The sequence below is a fragment of the Sphaeramia orbicularis genome, chromosome 18 (assembly GCF_902148855.1).
Source record: "Sphaeramia orbicularis chromosome 18, fSphaOr1.1, whole genome shotgun sequence".
NCBI lineage: Eukaryota > Metazoa > Chordata > Actinopteri > Kurtiformes > Apogonidae > Sphaeramia > Sphaeramia orbicularis.
The window spans coordinates 38173335-38197981 of record NC_043974.1 but is presented as its reverse complement, the minus strand read 5'-3'; the positions used below and the strand labels follow the sequence as shown (position 1 = coordinate 38197981).

The 24647-nt window shown below is 36.7% G+C and overlaps 1 protein-coding gene and 1 long non-coding RNA gene across 6 annotated transcripts; one reads left to right on the top strand and one right to left on the bottom strand.

Annotated features, from left to right (window-relative positions):
- The first annotated feature begins 3355 nt into the window (after window positions 1-3355).
- Window positions 3356-4589, top strand: LOC115438473 (uncharacterized). Its single transcript, XR_003938070.1, has 2 exons — window positions 3356-3588; window positions 4277-4589. It is a non-coding gene; the product is annotated as an uncharacterized LOC115438473 (long non-coding RNA).
- Window positions 4270-23635, bottom strand: mtmr1a (myotubularin related protein 1a). 5 transcript variants are annotated; one of them, XM_030162069.1, is made up of 20 exons: window positions 23316-23635; window positions 21076-21181; window positions 20977-21000; window positions 18310-18333; window positions 17737-17796; window positions 15917-16004; window positions 14577-14671; window positions 14031-14138; window positions 12788-12886; window positions 12612-12695; window positions 11701-11850; window positions 9990-10178; window positions 9722-9907; window positions 8238-8396; window positions 8102-8149; window positions 7200-7292; window positions 6295-6408; window positions 6166-6209; window positions 5455-5587; window positions 4270-4935 (listed from the first exon to the last, which is right to left on the bottom strand). In XM_030162069.1, the coding sequence occupies exons 1-20, from the start codon at window positions 23411-23413 to the stop codon at window positions 4774-4776; spliced, it is 2064 nt and encodes a 687-aa protein (XP_030017929.1). In that variant the 5' UTR covers window positions 23414-23635; the 3' UTR covers window positions 4270-4773. The 5 variants fall into 5 exon arrangements, with proteins under 5 accessions (XP_030017929.1, XP_030017927.1, XP_030017925.1 ...); XM_030162067.1 differs by lacking the exon at window positions 17737-17796; XM_030162065.1 differs by lacking the exons at window positions 18310-18333; window positions 20977-21000 and having other exon boundaries at window positions 17737-17799.
- Window positions 23636-24647: the final 1012 nt, after the last annotated feature.

Below are 24647 nucleotides of genomic sequence, written 5' to 3'. Positions count from 1 at the left end.
TTAAATTGCTGTTTTAATTAATTCATGACACATTCAAGTAATAATTATTGACAGATGTATTTATTTAATATATGTATTTACAATTGTAATAAATTGACATATTTAAGGGCTTATTTAATGATGCATTTATTTATTGAATTTTGGCCCACCTGGTGCTCCATACACACTGACCTCTCCCTGCAGTTGCACCTGTTTCCCATTCTAGTGCCTGTTGATGAGTCATATTAAAGCCGGTTAAAGGCTTCGATCACAAACACATTCTGGTGGACAGCAACAAGTTCATCTTCACTCTGAAAACTACAAACTATGAGATCCGGCAAAAACCGAGTTGTTTGATATTCGGGCTGGTTTTTCACATCCAACACATGCACACGTAGAATACCGCTCTCCTGTACATTCAAACTTTGATGCATGCTTTTCTCTACAATACTTTAAAAAGAAACAGTTTGTGGTAGCGTAAAGAGTGTTAGCCTCTGTGTCTTTCTGACAACTGAATGTTGGACATTCATTGCTTTAATAACTGTAATAGTGAACTGAACCTCTGCTTTTTTTCTTCATTATGATAAATAACCCTTTGGCAACATGTTACAGGTAGTTGTTACTGATATGAAACCAAGAAAATAAAACATTTGAAAACACAAACTCGGAATTCTGCCCCTTTCTTTATTTCATTTAGTTCAACGCAGAACTACCGGACCTTTCTGTGAATAAATGTGTAGACAAACTGTTAGCTAGTTTAGCCCACAGCTGTTAGCCAGCAAAAGTCAAACGTTGTGTACACTGCAAAAATCTAAATCTCACCAAGTGTTTTTTTCTCATTTCTAGTCAAAATATCTCATCTCACTTAAAATAAGACATAATCACCTAAAGAGTAAGTTTTCAGTGAGATATAAGAACTTATTTTTAGACAATAGATCTTGAAAATCTTATTTCAAGAAATCTTACTGAGATAATTTTCACTTGTTCCATTGGCAGATTTTTCTTCCCTTTGAATTAAGCAAAAAAAAAAAAAAAAAAAAATCTGACAATGGAACAAGTGAAAATCATCTATTGTCTAAAAATAATTTCTTATATCTCACTGAGAACTTACTCTTTAGGTGATTATGTCTTATTTTAAGTGTGATGAGATATTTTGAGTACAAATGAGAAAATTACACTTGGTAAGATTGTGATTTTTGCAGTGAACGAAGCTTTCTGATTTGAACCAATACTGGAAAAAATCCAAATCTTACCAACTGTAATTTTCTCATTTCTAGTCAAAATATCTCATCACACTTAAAATAAGACAATCACCTAAAGAGGAACTTTTCAGTGAGATATAAGAACTTATTTTTGGACAATAGGTAATTTTCACTTGTTCCATTGTCAGGATTTTTTGCTCAATTCAAGATTCTTTTGCTTAATTCAAGCAAAAAAAATCTGCCAATGGAACAAGTGAAAATTATGTTGGTAAGATTTCTTGAAATAAGATTTTCCAGATCTATTGTCTAAAAATCAGTTCTTATATCTCACTGAAGTTACTCTTTAGGTGATTATGTCTTATTTTAAGTGTGATGAGATATTTTGACTAGAAATGAGAGAAATACACTTGGTAAGATTTCGATTTTTGCAGTGTACTGAAACCAGTCCTATTGCTGTTATGTGTTTTAGGTGGGACATAGTATTTGCTTAGCCTCAACTGTTCTGTAATGTTGTTCTTTGTTTCCCTGTTTTACATTATTCAGCTCTAACATTTACATATAGGTGTCAACCACCTCACAACCATTATACGCTGATGACACCATTTTATATTTCTATAAGAACAGAAAAGATTCAAAATCTTATCTTTTTTAATATGCTTTTTGCATTTTACAAATTCTGTAATCTGTTAAACATAAATCTATTAATATTCTTGCTCTAGAAGTTCCTTTATGCTGCTGTAATTTCATTTTTTTGTGTACATCAGATAAGTGAGCAGTATAAACCAGAAATTCACATAAATATTGGAATTCAAGATTCGAGATTGAATATTTGTTACTTTTGTTCAACTGTGTTTGCTATTAATTGTGCTACCTTGGAGAAAAACAGACATTTCAATGGATAAAATAACTATGTTGCAACGGTAAATCAAATATGAATTGTAGTCCTTTCCAATTACATCTTAGTGATACCTCATACCTATCACTAACACAACTTAAATGTAATATTTCCTTTTCCAGACGATGTTGAAAATGCCACATTGGATGTAAAGCATTTGAAAACACACCAGACTGGTCTTTGAATCCTTTCTTTTTTATTTATTTTTTTTTAAAGTGGAATGTTAGAAGTGATTATGGCTCATTACGAAGGTTTTAAGTATTTTCATGCTGACATGTTAGTTTCATAAAAAAGAAAAAAAAATCTGTTGAATCTAACTGTATTAATAATGAATGAAAACAGAAGGACTTTGTGTTCAGTATGAACAAACCTTTAGCCCCGCTGCTACATCTAATTAGCTTATTAACATTTCACTTTATTACAGCAATGCAATACATCATTTTGTAAACATATAAATTTTCCAATTATAATAAAATTTCTAGTTTATCTTGTTTTCTGCCTGGATTAACAGAAGTTCTTTTTTAAATATTCTGATACACTGGGCACAAATATCAAATATACGTAGCCTATGGGGTCAGTGTGTTCAGTACAGCATGTTAAACCGAAGGGCCACTGTACTAAGCATCATCTGAAATTCAAGTGAATTAATGACAGTATAAGACAAAGTAGTTGTAAAACACAAAGTGAAAGTATCACATCATGACTGCGATAACAGCCTAGTACAAAAACAATAAAAAACACACAATATTTAAAATTCAGGTTTTAGACAAATACAGGAAAATATTGATGGCACAGTCCAGAAAGAAGCCGCCGTCCACCAGGACACACGATTTTGGTCGGTTTGTGGGAACCTGCTTCTAGTTTCAACTAAGACAAGTGGCAGTGTTGACGGTGGGAAGGAGGTTCTGGATAAGATGGATGAAATGTATGAAACCAAGTCATCACCAAATAGGGCACTACGCCACATCTCCCATAGACTCAGTTTAAACAGATCAGACCCTGGTCTCCCTTTGAGGACCTCATGTCATGTCATGTTCACACCTGGAGATCATAATGTACTAGCTCATGTTTGCCTCCACTACTTGACAGATCAAATTAACACTAGGATCAAAACACAGTATCTGCAGTCTCTCTGATGGGACATTTTAGAGGCAACTTGACAGATTAGTGTTGATAAATGACCCACATTTTTACTTTTAAATTCATTTTTGCTTTAGTTGGACCATAAGGGATTACCCAAAATGAGGAGCTACTTTATATTGAAATAAATGTTGGAATGGCAGTTAATTAAAGTTGGCTCTCTGACGGGACATTACTGTGTTTTGACCCTTATGTAAATGTAGGTGTAGTCTTTAGTCTCTGATATTTCACTATCATTACAGATATTTACTATTATTCCTTTTCTCACTGATCTCATTCATAGTGCAAAATGTCAGGTATGAAAGCTGAAAAGGTGTAGCAGCAGTAACTGGGAGGTGGGACTTAATGAAATGGGAGCTGCTGTCTGTCTAGGTCAGGGGTATCAAACTCATTTTTAGTCCAGGGGCCACATTCAGCCCAGTTTGATCTCCAGTGGGCCGGACCAGTAAAGTAATAGCATAATAGTGTATAAATAACAACTCCAAAATTTTCAGTGCAAAAAATAGTATTAAATTATCAAAATTTTTACATTTTACAAACCATCCAGAACAAAAAAAGAATAATCTAAAAAAACAGAAATTTCTGAAGAAAAATAAGCAAAATTTTATCACTATTATTATGCCTCAACTTATGATTTCTACATGTGCACTACAGATCAGATCTACCAAGGCATAAAATAGGAAGAATATTGTTAAAATTGCACTTATTTTTCTTTAGATAGTTCAGGTCGTTCATATTTGTTCCGGTTATTGACATTTTATTGTTAAAGGATATCAGAATTTAATGTTCTTTGCAATAAATCAAAGGGAAAAAATTGGTGTTGCCCTTATTTATAGGCATAATGTCATATTACTTTTTTTTCACATTAAACCAAGAAGAGAATTTGGAGTCATTATTTCTAGGTTATTATGCTATTATTTTGAAGTTTGATGCCCTTGACTGTTAATATCTTCAGGGTAATTTTTGCACAATTTTTCCAAATTCATCCCGCAGGCTGTACTGGACTCTTTGGCGGGCCAGTTTTGGACCCCGGGCTGCATGTTTGACACCTGTGGTCTAGGTGGTCATGTGACTGACTCCTCTGTGTCCTGCAGTCATCTGAATACGAGCCCTGAGACATGGTAACAACTGTTTTTAAAAACATAAACTACCAACTGTGGATGACAGAATTCCTACGTTTGTGGTGCAGGGGAGGTGCTAACTCAGATGGGGAGGTGCTAACTCAGATGGGGAGGTGCTTACTCAGATGGGGAGGTGCTAACTCAGATGGGGAGGTGCTTACTCAGATGGGGAGGAACATTTCCACCAACACAGTGTAAAATCTGAAGCACAGGGCAGTTCAGGTGGGTCACTGCCGGTTGTCTTGGGTATTTTTTTTTAATTATTTGGAATAAAAACATATTTACAGACACATTTGTGAGATAACGTCACTGCGTCAGAGATCTTTTTGCACAAACGTGAACATACGTTGGTGAATCTATATTTGAAACCTGCCATACGCTGTAAAGGTCATGGAAGTCTGCGAGGTCCGGACAGTCGTGTGCGTACATGTGTGCATCACACAGCAGTGTGGAGAGGAGTCCCTGTGTGAGTGGGGGAGGGGGAGTGATCAGAGGAGGACAAGGAGTGGGAGGAGGCCTCCCTCTGCAACTCCTCCACCCTCCTCTGGAGCTCTGCCCTCAGGAACAGCAGGTCCTTCAGGGTCTGGTGGACTGGAACCTGAAACACACAATAACACACATCATACATCATACATGCAATTGCACAATTAGCCTATTTATGTATTTATTTATTTATTCTTCTTGCTCCCCCTCTTTTTTTTCTCTTCTTCTCTCCTTGTTCTATTTTTTATATCTTATTCTTGCGCTAGGAAAGTTAGTGTATTTCTAGAATGTAAGCCTCATTTTATGTATTTGGCTGAGGCTGTTCAATCTGAGCAGACTCTTCTGTATCTGCCATGTTTAACTGTTTTCCTCCAGTATATTATGACTTTGTAATCTAAGTGTTGTTTGTTGTTAGTCATTTTTTCCAGGACAACAGATGGAAATTAGCTTCTCCGCTAAATCTGGTGCATGCATCTTATTCTTGTAACTAATGCCAATACACACTGTCCTGTAACTAAATAAATAAATACAAAATACATGGAATTCAGGAGTCCATCTAAGTAAAGTCACAAACACATATCAGAACTTCCTCTTGGACAAACACCTCATCCTATCAGGTGTTCTGTGGTCCTACCTGTGGCCTCATACGGGGGTTCCAGCGGGCATAGTAGCTGGTCCACAGCTCCAGGTGTCTGGGGGAGACCAGTGGGTACAGAACATGGTGCTCATAGTCCACATAGAAGGGGTTGGTGAAGTCCTCCACTTGACTGAAGCGAGACAGGGTCATAGTCAGAGACAATCACAGCCCATAAAGACCCAAACATCCACCACTAAACAACACCATCTACTGATGTAAACTGTTTAATACCTGTTGATCCACTAATCTTATCAATCCATGTAAATAATTGGTGTAAAATACAGTTTGTCATCTTTTCGTGGTCATCAGACATGACCCATTTGGATGTTCAGAGGCTCCGTAGTGAATGAGGAAACACCATCATCTTCTACAACATTGATTCACCAGTAAAACCCATGGAGTTGGATCAATGACAGTGGATGGACACACTGGGTTTATGTTCAGTTAATGAGAGATTTTACTGAAAAAGTCACTTTTTCTTAGGTTTTTTATATAATAACCCTCAACTTTAAACTGAGCTTTTATAAACATCTACATGATCAGTAAATCAAATGTAGGAAAATACTTGATTTTCATTGAAAAATGCAAAATACTCAGGATAATGGTGTTAAATCACTTCAGAAAAGTTAAATATAAAAAAAAGTCATTTGGGAACTGCCGTAAAAGTAGCACTGGGTCTTTCTGGGTTAAACCAGTGAATAGACTTACCTGTTAATGTAGGACCAAAGGGACATGGTTTTACTGGTCACCTCCTGCAGACCAACAAGACAAAGAGACATGAACGGGAGACCATGACAGGACTAGGTCTGAGTTAAATGAATATATGTGAGTATGTACCTGTGCCATCCTCTCCTGTTCACTGTTGTAGAGGAAGGTTCCAAACAGGCAGCTGTACAGGTGGTCCAGTACCGTGATCAGGAACAGCTCATTGAACTCAAAGGCTGATGGGAACTGGAGTCCAAAAAACAAAGGCGCATGAAGACAGGCCAGGTTCAAAAGTCATTCATAAAGTCTATACGAATACAAATATACATGTAGTTCTTTAAAGTACAGTGTGCGCAGGAATGTCAGCATTTTATATTTTGAAAAAAACAAAACAAAACAAACAACAAAACAACACATTCTGTATTTCTATACAGTGCATAAAAGGGGAAACATTTCATAAACACAACATTAGAAGTTAAATATTAGCAGGGATAAATTGATTCATTTTTTAAATAATAATTTGTCCAATAGAACATACCCCTGTTTAGAAATGTTCATTAAAGAAATAACTGAGCTGTTTTAAAGTGTGTCAGGCATTCATTAGGCCTTCATCAGCCTGTGATAATACAAATACAGGCGCAGAAAAAACGATTAGACCATCAAAAGTCATCAAAAACAATGGTTATGCAATCCAGTACTAACTCCTGTGTGTATCATGTGACTAAAACAGACAGAAAAGAAAACATGGAATGTCTAAAAGCACTGTTTTTGTCAGTACAGTGCCATAGATATTGATGTAAGAACTTAGGTGATTTTGGTTATCAAGAAAACCATGGAAAATGGATAGATATCAGCTCTGAAATTAAACTACTATGAGCTATTTTTGTTGTTATCATTATATTTGTCCAAACAAATGTACCTTTAGTTGTACCAGGCATTAAAATGAACAAGAAATTGAAGAAAACAAGGGTGGTCTAATAATTTTTTCCACAACTGTATGTAAAAAAAACAAAATATTACACAACATGAGCTCTGACCTGTCGAGTCATCTGCCAAACACAGTCGATGAACTGGATAAACAGAGGGGAGCGTTCTGAATTTGCATGGTTCTCATCACCATGACCAATACGCTGCAAAACATAACAGTACTGTCAGTGCACACAACTGTTCACATTCACATAGAACACACACAAGTAGTGCAGGGGCCGAATACATGCTGGACTAAATGTAATGTTAAGTCATTTATCTGTCTTTTATTTATCCGGGATGGAAAATCTCTTCTAATCCAGAGTCATGGTTTAAATAGCAGCAACAAATAGTTTTACACAGAAAACTATTTCATATGAAACACTCTAAAAACATAAAAGAGAATAAAATAAGAGTAAAGAAAGTCAGAAAAAGGCAAATAGACCATACAGGTCAGATCAACAACTAACACCTCTACAGGAGTTTTGTGTAAAGCAGCCACACGACAATCACTTTTCTGTGATTACATAATTGCAGGCTGACTGCACATTTTGATTAATTGTGTGTAATTTAGGCTACGTTCAGACTGCAGGGAAATGTGCCCCAAAATACTTATTTCAAGAAATCTTACCAAGATAATTTTCACAGATTTTTTTGCTTGAATTAAGCAAAAAAAATCTGCCAATGGAACAAGTGAAAATTATCTTGGTAAGATTTCTTGAAGTAAAATTTTCAAGATCTATTGTCTAAAAATCAGTTCTTATATCTCACTGAAAAGTTACTCTTTAGGTGATTATGTCTTATTTTAAGTGTGATGAGATATTTGGACTAGAAATGAGAAAAATACATTTGGTAAGATTTAGATTTTTTCAGTGAGTACTTCCAATATTTCCAGAGTTGGTGAAAAATCAGCCAGACTGAGGATAAGAACCAGAGATCTGATGTGCTTTAAACATCTGTTGTAGATTCTTACCGCAGCGAACTTGTGTCCAAAACTGATCCACTCCTTCTCCACCAGAACCTGCACACACACAAACACAAACTGACATTAACGCTGAGCTCTCAGTGATCCTTCAGGACGGAGCTGATGCTGCCAGCGTGTCTCTGACCTGGAATCCTCGGAGTGTGCGGTAGTAGCTGTCCAGCATCAGCATGGCCAGAGAGGTGAGCTGAGCGGTGCGGTCCCAGCCGTCGCTGCAGTGGACCACCACCGAGGTCTTCCCAGACTCCAGTTTATCGGCGATTTTTGCAGCTCCTGCTAATAACAGCTGAACACACAGTGGATCGGGGAATCAGCTGAAGGAGGTAGCAACGAGCTCCAGTTACAGCCCACCTTACGTTTTTTTTTTTTTTTTTTTAATCTTTACTGAACTTTGGTACATATTGAATAATATGTATTCAAATACACTGTCTGTACCCCAACCCACCCCTTCATATGAACAGAACAGAACATCATTGTACTCTCTTTGTGTAAAAGGAAATAAATGGACAAATAAATGTTACCCAGGACAAATAAAAACATTATGGATATTTAAATTCAAATATATATGGTAGCTTAATTTTTATATTTCATTATACATTTCTACCTTAAGTTTTGCTTTTTTATATAATTTTTGTCTTGTTGATTAAGAACTCAGATTGTTGTCACTGTATGTGGGCTTACACAACATTAAAAAACCTGGAAGAAAATAAGAGAGTAAAGAAAATACAGAACATGAATAAAATGAATGGTAGCTCATAAAATCAGCAACAAGAGCTGTTTTACATTTCTAAGAGAAATAAGTTAAGCTATTTGTAGTATTTTTGTTATATTTTGTCTCATTTTCATGTTGTTATGATGTACATGTTGTGTTTGCCATTATGTCTTTTACTTTTGTTTTGCTTTTTTGTGTTTTTAGTCATTTTGTCTTTTATGTTATTTTCATCTTGTTACATTATTTCCCTCTGGTTAGGTATCAATTTTATTTTGTTTTTAACATTAGCTTGTTTCCATCACATCATATATATTGTTTTTGTCTTGTCATATCTCATTTCACATCAATTTTATTTGTCCACATAATATTTTTTTTACTTTCTTGTTACATCTCTTGCATCATGTTGGTTTTGTCTTTTTTTGTCCTGTTATGTCTTTTTTAAATAATTTTTATTGTGCTGTTCGTAAAATCAGCTTTAATTTTGTTTAAACATGCAATGGTGCAAAACAAAAGCTTTACTGTAGTGCAGTGTTAAGGTATTTGTTACTTTGTCTTTAGTTCTGCTGCACTTGAAAAAATGCTTATTTAAGATATTTTTGCTTGAATTAAGCAAAAAAAATCTGCCAATGGAACAAGTGGAAATTATCTTGGTAAGATTTCTTGAAATACATTACATATATACATACATACATACATACATACATAAATAAATAGATTATTGAAATAAATTTTCAACATCTACTGTCTAAAAATAAGTTCTTATATCTCACTGAAAAGTTAGTCTTCAGGTGATTATGTCTTATTTTAAGTGTGATGAGATATTTTGACTAGAAATGAAAAAAATACACTTGGTAAGATGTTCATTTTTTCCAGTGTGTGTCATTTTGTGAGAGCCTTACCCGGATGTATTCCAGCCAGTGTGTTTGGTCGATAGCTGAGTGCCAATGGGCTTCATCTATTGTGGGATAAACCACATCCTTCATCTTCCTCAGAGATTCCCGCATCACATGGATGTTGGGAATATCCAGGAAGTTGAGCTCCACGTTGGTGTAGAAACTTTCACTCTCGTATCCTCCGTCTTTGGCCTGTGTGTGGTGGAGGAGATTAGTTTAAACTGGATATGGAAAGGCAGCGGGTGAGTGTCGCTATGATCACCAGTGACTGTACCTTGTTGGTGTCCGCCACGCTGCTCTGCCGCGCATCAAAGATGGTCAGTTTATGGGACTGAGCGTTGGCGTCCATGATGATCTGCAGGAAGCGTTCGTCCTCTTTGCAGCGGCGGTCTGAGGGGCCCACTAAAGGTTGGCTGCAGCGAACAATGGTGGCCTGAGACTCTGGGTGGATCCAGGACAAAACCTATGGGGGAGGAGGACTAGGTTAGGATGAGGGGTCCACATAGATGCACATTTTATACCTAACTGCTAATAACTGAGACCTGCATGAACACTGTGATGCAACGATGGTTGACACATCTAATTCAACTTTTCGTCTTCAGTTCTGTTCATTCATCTTCTAAACCACTTTATCCTCGAGACAGTTGTGGGGGTGTTAAAGCCTATCCCAGCTACAATTGGGCGAAGGTGGAGCTCACCCTGGATGTGTTGCCAGTTCGACGCCTGGCTGACATAGGCAAGGCAAGGAAAGGCAAGGCAGATTTATTTGTATAGCACAATTCATACACAGGGCAATTCCCAGTGCTTTACAAAAACGGAAAAGAGACAGGTTAAAAACACACAATTAGAATTAAAACATAATCAATAAAACACATACAGACGAACAACCAGTCACTCTCACATTCACACCTATGAGTAATTTAGCTTAACCAATTAACCTACTTATTCATTTCTTTAGTTCTAGAAAACTGTAAATATTTAGATTTCAAAGTTATGCATAATTAAGCGCAGGTGACTTGAGTTGTTGTTGTCTGTCCAGAGAAAACGCCTATGTAAAGATATACTTTTATGTCAAATATTTGAGTATAGTTTTAACTTATTACAATTTTGATTTTATATACCTAATATTTGGAACCAATTTTCACTTTTAAAGTCTTTGAAAAGGTTCGTTAAGCATGTTTGTGTTATTTATGCAATAAATTATACACATTTTTCAAATCAGATTTTGTATTTTTTTGTTGTTTTTTTGTCCTTTTGTATTGATATAGTAGGTTAAAAGAAAAAAATAATAGTCAGATTCGATAGATGAAGCTGTGCTGAAAAAAGACACCAAACATGGGTATAGTAAACATTTCTTCATATAGTATATGAAGGGAAAATCAAAAGTACTCAAAAACAGCCAAAATAGGCTCAGACCACTAAGGGTTAACAAAGAGATACATATTAAACTTACGTATTCCACTATAGAGTAAGAGGAAAAGAACAGATGTGTTAAGTAAAAAAAAAAACAAAAACAGGAAATAACAGTCATGGTTACTGATATCTATCATCCAAAATAAAGTACATACATTCAAGTCTGTCAATCCTTAAGCATCATTCACTGTCATACTGTGTCCATTTCTGCCACTTAGTCACAAAGACACTCTCATTCTAAGCCGATTGGTAATTTTCTCCATGGTGTAAGAGCAGTATATTTTAACTGTATTGTAATGCCCCTACTGTTAACCAATTTCAGCTACATTAGCATTAGTTTATGTTGCATGTGGTCTGTCAGTTAATCTGTTAACTATCTCAGTGGGCACTAATTACTGTGTTTATATGTACATTTTTTAAAAGTTGACAATACTGTTCTTAAACATAACTGTGTGGTGGTTACATAGTTTACATTGTTTCATTTCTGAAGACAGTGTAAATGATGCTCTCCTGCACAGTGAGTCCAGTTAGGTAATAATAAAGTGCGTATCTGTCAGAGAACATGTACTGACCGGTATACGGTGTTTGGCTCTGAACACAGCCACTCGTCTGATGTCTTCATCTGTGATGTTGGTGGGAATGACCAGGACTGAGGGGTAGGTGTCACACAGCTCATACGTGTTGTTCATCTTACTGATGGTCCAGCTTTCATTAGGGAGACCCTGAAAAACATAAAGGTACAAGGCGTATTCATTTGTAACTTTGTCAAGAAGTATGTTTTATCCACCCTTTCCAGTCTTCATGTGAAACGTTTAACCCATAAAGACCCAAACGTCCACCAGCAACCAAAAGCATCTACTGAACTAAAATGTTTAATATCTGTTGAACTGTTAATCCTATCAATCCATGTAAATAATTGGTGTAAAATGCAGTTTGTCATCTTTTCATGGTCATCAGATATGACCCATTTGGACGTTCAGAGGGTCCGTAGTTACCAAGAAAACACGATCATCTTCTACAACATTGATTCACCAGTAAAACCCATGGAGTTGGATCAATGACAGTGGATGGAGACACTTGTTTTTACGTTCACACTGAATAAGTCCCTTTTTCTTCAGTTTTCTCTGTTTTGATATAATAACCTTTGAATTAACTCTGAGTTTTCATGAACATCTACATTAATTATAGTAAAATACATGCTTTACAGAGGACAATATTATAATAAATGGTGATAAATCACTTAAGAAAAGTTAACTAGAGAGAAAAATTCATTTGGGAACTGCCACAAAACTAGCACTGGGTCTTTATGGGTTAATAAGAAACATTGGAAAAGGTATTATTGATAAAGTTAAACTGATATATAAATAATAATGAAACAAAAATCAGCTGATTACAACACAATTCTCCAAACATCATAAAAGTAGTGAGTTATTGTCACTTCACAGTACAGCTTTCATCCAATATGCTGCTGATGCTCCATTACCTGCCGCCTGTATTCTGCTGCTGCGTCGTACACCTTCCATCCGTCCACAGGAAACTGCTCCTTGTACAGGAAGGCGAACAGAGGCTGCACAGGACAAACAATCTATGACCATCCAGTCTCACAGCATCATACACCAACATCATATCAATGTTCAGGAGGATGTGAGAGAAGCTGACCAGGTTGTGGGACAGAGGGAAGGCGTGTTTGGTGATCACCTCCACCACGTCTGGATGGCTCTCCTCGGCCTTGTAGGCGAACCTTGGACTCCTCATATCCTGATGGAGAAGAGAAATTAGAGAGTGTTTTTAGATTTTTGTACTTTTATACTTTAAGAAGGACAAGAGTTAAGACTTTTAAAGACTTTATGCCCAGTTGCACCAACTAGGAATAATCAAATGAATGTCATGATGCTGCAGAATTTCTCTCCAGTCTCCGGTTCAACAAGGAAATCATCCTGAACATGAAGACTGGTCCAACTGTCAAACATGACCAAAACAGTCTGATAGTTACTGCCTGGATGTCTTTTATTGGCCTGTTTTTCTTCTATTATTTGTCCATACTGCTAGCATCTAGTTAGCTAAAATGTTAGTAGGGAAATGGATGGTTTCACTCCCCTTTAGCTCGCTAGGTTCAAAAGTGTAGTATTAATTCATTTATTAAAATCTGGTTATTGAACACCTTGATTAAACAGCATCATATATATATATATATATATATATATATATATATATATATATATATATATATATATTTTACCCATGCTTATAATTCACTCAATAAAGGAAAGAAAATTTTCAGTTGACATCATAAGCATGCAAATTTTATACCCAAATTAACAGCTTTCTCCTTGTTTATGCTTACAATGTCTTGACAGCACATAAACAGGCTTTTGTAGAGTGTATTTTGGCTGGTTTTGAATACTTTTGATTTTGACACTGTTCACCTTACCTAATTTGGTCTAATTTTTCAGTACAACCTCACCTGTGTGACTGTATAATTATTTTTTTGATTTGACATGCTATATGGACAAACTGACCCTAAAATCACACAGAAAACATGAAATCCCACTAGGAAAAAGTACTTTTTTTTTTTTTTTACTGTTTTTCACCAAAAATGTGTTGATCGAACCATTTTGATCACTTAGAATGAACAGACCACTTAAAAAAATTACACATGTAGAAAAAAATAAAGTTATATACAACTACTTACATGAAAATGCAAGGAATGCCTCAGGCGTTTTTTTAGAAAAACTCTATACATGTACTTACAAAACAATCTGGTGTCACAATATGATCAACAAGCATGTTCATTGAACCATTTTTACAACTGAGAAAACTACATACTACTATTACAACTGCACTTTCTACACAAGTTGAAACGGAGACTCAGTGAGTCATAGTGACTGTGTGTGTGTGATACCTTGCAGACCAGCTCCAGTCCTTTATTGTTCTCTCCTTGGTTGGGAACACTGATGGTCTCCAGTCGGCTGATGACTCCCAGGTTCACATCCAGAATGAATGGAGACTCCTGGATGTACAAACACTGATTAACACACAGCAGCAGGACATACTGGATATTGAACTGTACCAGAATTAAAGTCTGGTTTATGTGTCTACACACTCTATCATGTCTATGTGTGTAGATTAATGGAATGTAGATTAACCCCAGTTCCATGAGTGTCCTTCAATATAAATGAGAAAATGCTTTCAAATGCTGCAGAACCTCTTTTCACTGTGACTGTGAGTTTTTAATGAATAAACATTAAACAAATCTGCAGAGTCAGGGAAACACTGTTATCAAATAGAACCCTTGTTCTAAAAGGTTATGTATAAAACCACACATAGTTGCTGTGGTGAATAGACTGTAGTGTAAACTCTTACTGCAGCTAAAAGCTTTAGTGTTTTATCTTAATGTGGCTCAGTGTTAAAGAGCTACTGATAAAATAATAAAAGGAGCATACAGTACCCTTTCCACGCTGGTGAAGTAGAGCTTGTAGTCTGTTATAGTCAGAGTCCCAGTAACCAGACCACTGAACGGACAGATGTACATCACATCCTTCACTGTTCAATACAACATATACAAACAAAAAGAACAAAGAGGAGAGGATACACTTTGACTGACAGAAGACAAATATGTTCATTTTAAACACAGAATAACTAATACATTTAAAACGGTTCTGAATATTAAAAGAGTCTGTATTCAAATATGTCATTAATAAGTGTTATTACTGAAAATGACACAACCCTACTGCTCTACTGAGAAGCTTGGCGTCTATATTCATGTCAGTTTTCTGAGTTGGCCTGAGAGAGACAGAGAATGTTGCGGCTTTCCGGTCCTTTTAAAATCGATAGTACTTAATTGATTTTCAACTGCACAGGGACTTTGTTATAATGTTCTTATTCCTGCCATTGGTCCTTCTCAGAGGGCCTTGGGGTTGGTTTGGGCATGGGGGAAAATGATATAAAAGGCAATGTATAATATATGCACTGTAATTCCACTTCTTTGTATGTACTGTTACATTGCTCAAAAAAAGATTTAAATAAAAAAAAATGTATATATGTATATTTGTGTGACACACTACAGCACTTTCTAGGAAGCATGCCAAGTCCAGGTAAGCTTCACTTCATTTAATGAAAAACAAATGGCTACGACAGCGGCTTTCTGGTTACACCGTATATCACCGTGGCAACCAGACCAAACAAATAAAAAGAGAATAATCCACCAGTGAAACAATATACGGCTCCCACAGAGAAAATCTGGCATTTTTACCCTGATTTTGACTCCAGCAAATTAAGGCTATATAATCAGTGTAACTCTCACATGTACATATATATATTGGCGTTCTCCTCTGTCTTCTTCATGTCAATATTTCCAAATGTTTATTACAGAAATGTGCAATTATTTACCTTGGAATGTGAAAATATGTGACGTTCACACAACATATTATTTCTTAGTCTGTAATATGTTTCCATTTTCATTCATGAACTTGCATAATTCTCAGTAAGTTTGTATATTTTGTAGTTTGTATATTTTTATGATGTCTTTTACGATGTTTTGCCTTTTTGTCAACTGTCTTTCTTGTCACCTGCCTAGGGACTACAGATGGAAATTAGCACTACTGCTACAATCTGGCATATGTACAGCTGCAATTGTTGTAGATGTTCATTAATATGCACTGTCCCTATTAAATAAATAAATAAAACAAGTAACATTTAAGGATTCAACCTTACAGTAACCAGTTTTTCGTCACTTAATTCCTGCACATGCTCAGATACAATTAGTCACATCATTCAAAGCAAACATACCTGTAGTCTGGATGTTCTCTCCAGGTAACAATGGGACCTGGTTTTGGACCATTCTGACCTGTGCACCGTACCTCAGTGCTGGAAGATTCTGCACAAAACAGAGGCAATTCAGAGGCACCACAATACAATACAATACAATACAAGCAATGCATGGTGGGTAATTCCCCTGATACTGAGGGGAATACTGATAATTTGATGGTATGATGGTATGAACAGGACAAATACATCTGTTATTCAGACTGATGCGGACGTTCAAGACAAGTGTAGCAACACTCCAGTCCAGCAGGGGGCAGTACATCAGAGGTCACTATCACTGTACACCAGGTAAACACAGACCAGAGAGAGCAAAGCATTCTGGTACAAGTAACATTTATATAGATGACATCCAAGCATCGCTAAATCAACTGATTTGAATGGATTCCAAAAGACCCGCCTTGTGCTCACAACACTCACCAAGGTAATAATCCTTCACAACAGGGGTGTCAAACATGCAGCCTGTGGGCTAAAACTGGCCCACCCAAGGGTCCAATCCAGCCCACGGGATAAACTTGCAAAATGAAAAAATTACACAGAAGACCTAAAGTCACTGAGTCTTGACTAAATGTTGTGATCATATAGTTAATACTACACTTCTCAATTCCATACGCTTGTCACTAAATGTTATAGATCCACTCTGATCTGTAACACATATATGTAAGTGACAAACTGAAGCAGAATATTGTTAAAATTGCACCTATTTTACTTTAGAAATATCCGGTTGTTCATGAGTCATCATGTTATTCACCTTTTTTGTGAAAGGATCATTTCTAAATGTAAACATTTTCCTAATGCAATTCTACTTTTTTCCCACAAATACAGAGATAAATTTGTAGTTGTCATTATTTATAGGTTATTATGATATAGTTTTACGAATTGAGCAGTATGTGGCCCCTGAACTAAAATAAGTTTGACAGCTCTGCTTTACATTGTGTGACTGCACATGTCCATGTAATAGCATCCTTTCAAGTTCATCCCTGCACATGGGTTCTGTTTGCGTCCACCCGGCTCATACTGTGTACGTTCTGCGTCAGGGTTTGCGTGCAAACTTGAGGCGAGTGTTTGCCTACTTCACATAGGCTACATGTATTTGTTCGATACACCTCCATATTGTATCAACTGCCCCAAACAAAACAGTTCGGTACAAACGAGTGCACCGTTATACCCCTAACACTAATGAAACACACTATGTTCAGCAGAGGAGGAAACAGGGCAAGATCCCATTTCTGCCATAATGCAACACCATGTTTGAGACAGAGACACACACACAAAGAGAGTGAGAGAGAGAGCGATAAATGGAGAGAGAGAGAAGAAGAGACAGAGACAGATGGAGAGTGTGAGCGAGACAGAAGGAGAGACAAAGAGAGAAAGACAGATGGAGAGAGAGAGAGAGGAGAGACAGAGAGAGAGACAGAGACAGAGAGAAAAGACAGATGGAGAGAGAAAGAGAGAAAGAGGGAGAGAGAGAGAGAGGAAAGACAGAGTGAGAGACAGAGACAGATGGAGAGAGCGAGACAGAGAGAGAGAGAGAGGAGAGACCGAGAGACAGGAGAGAGAGAGAGAGAGTGAGAGACAGAGATACAGACAGAGAGAGACAGAGACAGATGGAGAGAGAGAGAGAGAGAGAGGAGAGACAGAAGGAGAGACACAGTGAGAGACAGAGACAGATGAGAGAAAGACAGAGGGAGAGAGACAGAACGAAAGAGCAAGAGAGAGAGAGAGAGATACACATAGAGAGAGATGGAGGGAGAGAGAAAGAAGGAGACAGAGGAAGAGAGACTTGCCAAAGCATTGGTAGGATGCTCAGAATCACTTTCCCCTTGGAAACATTCATCCTGTGAGTCCTGCTGCAGAGCGGAGCGTGAAGAAAAGGAAGAGACAAACAGAGACAGAGGGACACAGAGCAGTAAGTGGACAGCACTTAGTATGGAGGACATTGGTAGAATCCCTGTGAAGAGGGAGGAGGTCAGAGTCTGGACACCAAATAACACTAGATATTTTGTTTGTTCAAAGTCCACTGGAGCTAGCTGAGCACAACAGCACCGCTTGAAAAGGAAAAAAAAGAGCCAAGTGAGAAATGGAAAGATGAAGAGGACTGAAAAGAAGCAGCAGCACAGTGAGCAGTGTGAAGGAAACACACCTCACCTCCACATATCTGACTCATCTAACCGCATAGAGGAAACATTTACCTTCACACACCTGTCATACTTCACACCTTCTGCAAAAACTAACCCAGTCCAGACCTGTGTGGATCCTCACATGACTGACCACACACTAGAATGACTGGATGTTCAGTGTAGCTGCATTTATAAGCTCTGCACTCATGAAGGACAAATCTGACCACAGAGAAGTCTTACCCTTGGATTGAGCCTCTTGGACACCTGCAGGTTAAACATGCCAAAGACACAGTTTACATACACAGTACAATGGAACACTGTCACATATGGAAGACAGAGCAGAGGCTTTAAGAGCATACAGTAGTCCTCTGAATCTCACTCACCTCGTCACACTGCAGTCATATCGGTGTTTTATTTTGTATAATAATACAATAATACAGTTAATAAAATAAAAGTGTGAGCATTTCTCTGTTGTGTTTTCCTTTAACCCATAAAGACCCAAATAGCCACTGATGACCAAAACCCTCTACTGATCTGAAACGTTTAATTACATCTGATCCACTAATTCTACCAATACATGTAAATGGTGTAAAACGCAGTTTGTTGTCTTTTCATGGTCATCAGATATGACCCATTTGGATGTTCAGAGGCTCCGTAGTTACCGTGGAAACACCGTCATCTTCTACAACATCGATTCAGCAGTAAAACCCATGGAGTTGGATCAATGACAGTGGATGGACACACGGGGTTTATGTTCAGTTAATGAGAGATTTTGCTGAAAAAGTCACTTTTTCTTCAGTTTTCTCCTTCAGTTTACCCTCAACTTCAATCTGAGCTTTTATGAAGATCATCATGATCAATAAATTAAATCGGAAATTACCTAATGCTCACTGAGAAAATGCAAAATACAGAGGATAAATTGTGATAAATCACTTAAGAAAAAGTTAAATATAGACAAAAAAATATTTGGGAACTGCCACCAAAGTAACATGAAGTTTTATGGGTTAAGCATTAAGCTACAGCAATTCAAAAGCTTGTTTAAAAGCTTTCACGCACCTCAAAAGGTATCCTAATTCTTTTTTTCGACAGCAAAACAACTCTTAATACAAAGCACCAACTGTTATTGTGACATTCCAGTAGCACCATAATGGTTTTAAACTCGTTAATAAGCAATTCAATGTCTGACATTAAAATGAACTTTGCTCCATGATAAAAAGTTTTCACCTGTATGTGTCAAAATACACAGTGTCTTATTTTACTACAGGCACACACACACAAAAGCCCAAAAGAATGAAAATGCATTGAGAAAATGCGCTGCAGCTTGAAAAGTAATGCTTGCCACTTCATCTGTCAATGTCAAGCAACAAAATAACTGCAAAATGCTTTGAAAGAAAAAAACCTGCAGTGGAGTGAAGCAGCTGTGTTTGTAAAAGCATATTTCCACAAATGATCAACCCAAAAAGCACAAAGGCAGAGACAACATCACAACAGAGATGCACAAATCTGGTATGTCAGGTACATTTAAACAAGTAAACCCCCAAACCCACAAAAAAGAGCATGAACTGAAGCAGAACACAGTCTGTGCCAAAGTCCTCCCTGATCCTCCTAAACACAAGTCTCAGTATCTACCTATCTTGGTAACACAATTAAAGGTGCACTGTGGAGGATTTGGTGGCATCTAGCAGTGAGAATGCAGCCCGCCTGCAACTACCCAATAATGCATCCATGATTATATAAACACCACATTTCTCATTTTCTCTTATATTTCATTTCTCGCTGTTTTTTTTTTTTTTTTTGACCTGTCTTTTCTTTGCACGTCTTTGTTGTATGTTTGCTGCTGTTAACTGCAAAATTTGCCTATGGTGGGATAAATACAGTCATATCTTATCTTATCTTAGGAACATTTCTTTCACACATACTTTTCGTGCTTAGCATAAGGCTTATTCGTTAATTGGTTTGTTGGTCAGTTTCAGCCCATGAAGATATCAGCTAATGCCAAAAAAGAGTTTTTAATAAGACATGGACTTCTAAGTATTTCTTCACCGAAGTCAGAGGTAAAGAAAAAAAAAAAAGAACTGAGATATGCAAACAAACAAAGCTGGATGCATTTATTGTTTTTCATGTCAAGTTAATGTGGAGCTGGTTTTGCACATTTTCGAAAATGTTTTTGTGAATATTCATGAAATAGTTGTAATCTGTGCTCCACATTTTTATTGTATCATTGTATTGTTCCATTTACTGTTTTTATAGAGATATATATGTGCATTGGACCGGCCCTTAACAACTATCAAAGTTTCTCATGTGGCCCCTTAAGAAGATTAATTGCCCACCCCTGCTCTGTACTATACTTCAATTTCTATAATTAATTCCTCCTGCAAGTCCTCCACACTAGCCCTTTAATGGACAGTTTTTACAGATCATTTCTTATTGACAGTGGACCGCATTTGATTACTGTAATTATCATAGTAAGACAGAATATTCCAAATATTATCTTTTTAAAAAATAAATAATAATCATAAAAAAAACCCTATGGCTCATTTTTCTGGTTTCTTCTGGTTTTGGCTCACGTCAAAATGTGTTTCACCTCTAATAATGACTATCAGTTGTGGAATTTATCAATCTTCCAACAAAAAGTTCTCAGGTGCACATTACACCACACATTGTTTTTTACTCTACATATTCTGCTGTTGGAAAAAGAACAATGAAAAGTAAAAAGGTCAAGCAAAAAGAGGAAGACTGATCTGAATAGAGGGCAGCTGTTTCTGCAGAAAGCAGAGGAAAAGCTGCACAGGAGCTCAGCTGAGTAAGAACAGCTGTGATCGAACGCCTCCACACAGTTCAACACACAACATACAAAGCTCCGCTCACATTCAACACATGTGCTACAGGTGTTTAAACCGGTCTTACCATGAAATCTGGTCTTCTCCCAATCTATAGGTAACAAAACACACATTGAAAAAACTGTCAGGACTGTCTGTGTGTGTTTTCTGTGTGAATATGACCTACCTTCATATCTCTGTTGCTGATGTCAGGAGGAACTGATCCCGAGATCTGACTGGAGATGGTGGCTGCGATCAGCTGTTTACACCATTCCACATGAGAACCTGTAGGACTGAACACACATCTCAAACATTACTATACATTATACAAGAATATACACCTTCATCCACACAAGTTACAGCCCACCTACACTCATGTGTTCCATTAAATGCCTCTTCAGGGTACAGAGGACATAATCACTCACATCTATGGTAGACTTTTATTGTGAAAAATCTCCGTAAGTAAAGGTATGGGTAATTAATTGTAGAGTGATGCGTGAGACTACTAATTAAATGCATTTCTATCAAAACATATATATGCATGGGAGATGTGGAAAGGTTTGTATGGTATAAAAGACTAACAACATCTGTCTACTGTTTAGGTATAATATAGAAATTAATTCCCTTAAGAATTACTGCTCAACAAGCTCCTGAGGGTAATAGGGCAGAGCTGTGTAAAAATCCAGGTTACTTTTTACAACTATATACGAAATATACACATATATGTGTAAAAGGTCAAATATAAAATGAATAAAATGTGACAATTTTCACTCAACACATCAGATTTTTCCAGCTGTTTGTGCTGCTTCTTAGGGCAAGGGGCCACACCAAATAATAACTTTAACCTTAACTTTTAGAACCCATGTAGTTTAGTTTTTGTGCATCTTTTTTTTTAATTCAAATTTTTATTCAAAACAGTCTAACGACATATTACACAAAACATCACTGATACCAAGTACACTGTTATCTTTTTTAAAAAAGAAAAAAAAAAAGAAGTAAAGAAAAGGGGATGTCAATATTTCTCACAAAGAAAAAAAGTAATTTGTGGATATTTGTTGCATGAATACCGTCATATAAATATAGACTTTTCAAACCATGTGTTTATCGGTGTGTCCAGTTGTTGTCTGTTAAGTGTTAAACTGTGGTAGCAGGTTTAAAATAAACATGTGAATGAATGCATGACTTTCCAGTGGAACACAAAACAGAGGAGTAACACGTGAAAATCAATGCTTTTCATGGTCAACCTACTTTTGCAGAACAATAACATGAATAATAATAAAGATTATACATGTACACAAACATATTTTACATTTACTTACATGCACACACATTTATCTACATGTATAAATGATTGTGGACGTGTCTGAGAATTTGTGTATCTTTTAAAACTAGCAGTTTAGTTTTGTGTATCTTTTAAGACATTAAGCGCATACTTCCTGGATTTTCTTATTGTATTTGAACAAGAGACAATGAGAAATAAATAAATAAATATGTTAATTTCCAAGCTGCAAAAACACCAAAGCTAAAGGTGCAATAACATTTTCACACAGCTGTGTAGATGAGAGTGAATTCTGTGACTAATTCAGGTTCCATTTGTAGTGTTCTTTAACGTGGTCAGAAATGGTCGCTTTCAATTTGTTTATATCACATTTTTGTCATTTCATAACCACACATTACTTGTGCTTTAACATAATACGTTTTCTAGTACCAATCATGTTTATGTATCCCTATTCTAAGCAGGTATTTGTGGTGTGTTTTGGTGTATTCGTGTCTCTCTCAGATGGGGAACACTGACAGCCACAGTACAGCCCTACAGATGTTTACAACTGCGTCCGTTATAGGGAAATACAATTTAAATGAGAATGTCAATACATAAAACTATAAAATCAGTCAAATACACGCTATAATATTAGAGTAATAACTCTGTCCTTTATGTGTATCTTATGTTAGTTAATGCTAATGTCGCCTTCATTTCTGTAGTGTTTGCATCTGGCTAAACCAGGCCTGTTAGCTAGCTGGGACCGTTAGCTTAGTTAGCCCGCTGTCAAACACTGATAGAAAACATAGTATGGACTGTAAACCGGAATATTATTACATTCACACAAACATGTTAGCATTGTTCGTTGTTTTAAGGATAAAGCGGTTGATATAGTAAATTCTACTCCAAAATATACTCAATTTCCGCAATTACATCGTAGCGTAAGTTTATTTTTTTTTATCGGTAAAGATGTTCGTAATGATATCCGTGTTTTTTTTGTTTTGTTTTTTTTAAATGAGCATTTGAGACACATACGTTTAGCATTTAGGATATTTTACACTTAAATTAGAAAACACAGAGCGAGATTTAACCAGGAATTAAACATGACCAAAAACAACAGCTAGTTGGACGCCGGTTTTCACTTCCTTCACTAACTCGGTTGTACTCACCTGTCCAGGCTTTCACCGGTGGATGGTCCACAACCCGGCGGGCCCCAGGGCTTTCTGTTGGGGCCCGCTCCATCCGCCGGCCCGGCCTGCTTCTCCATCTGCCACAGAACTGTTGACTTTCTGGGTCAGCAGGGGCGGAGGCGACCGATGTTCTGTGATTAAAGCAGGATGCAGATGAGAAAATACCGCCCGGATATTATCCCAGCGTTCTCCTAATCTTCCAATAATGAGTAGAAGCTGCGGATATGAACCTATAAAGTGTGTGTTATCTGTCTGTGTGAGCCCCCTGGTGTGTTTCTTTCTATTATTATGAGGTTTTGTACTGTGTTTATGTTTCCTCCAGACTCACACTGTCTAGCATCTCTTCCTTGCTGTTGTAGCCCCGCCCATTCGCACGCGCCGGAGATGCTGACAGATTAGACACCAGACCAGGTCCGCGAGGAAGCAGCTGTAAGTCTGTCTTTCTTGAAATTTAATTGTTCCCATTTGTTGCCGATGCACATTCACAATGCCATGTTTGTTATAAGGCACTCTTATACTGTTATTTTTGTATATTTTGTCAAGAAATATTTATATATATATTAACCCTCCGGTATCCCGTCCAGGTAGGCCCTTACCAAGCACCAAGTGTGCAATTTTGGCACACTTGTGGAATAATGTCAAAAAAAAATTTTCATACAGTTTGTTTTTAATTCTTTTACATTTTTTTCTATTTCATCAACTTGAGCCGTAAATAAAAATACCAAATACTCAATAACTGTCACACTTTTTAACCCTTTAAATGCTGTGTTTGTAACGTAAACAAACCATTTTTTGGATGCAAAAAACACAAAAAAATAAGTTTTTTCTATATACTACATAAAAAGTGGATCACATATTATTTGATTTTTTCATCCTGGCATATGTCAATGATTAACAGCAACATTGGTTAATTTGCATGATTATTTTAGGCGCTAGGTCACATGATCAAAAATACTAGCATCTGTCACCAAGTCACCTATAAATCAAACTATTAAATATTATATACTGATTTATTTTTCTGCTCTAATTTTATTTTATTTTTGGTAAATCAAGGTCAGCCCTAATCATACATATCAAATGGAAGAAATAGTGTGTTTTAGGCACACTTGGCAGACAGATGCTAGTCTTGTAATTTTCTTTTGTTTACAATGTGCAAATTTTAGTTGGTGGCCAGAATTTTAAAGATCATGCAAAAATGAGCAACTTTTGAATTCTAACCTTATTTAAATTGTGAAAAATAATATGAAGTTTTTTAACATGAAGTGCAAAGTGTGCCTAAAAGGTGCACCCGGATTCCGGAGGGTTAAAAAA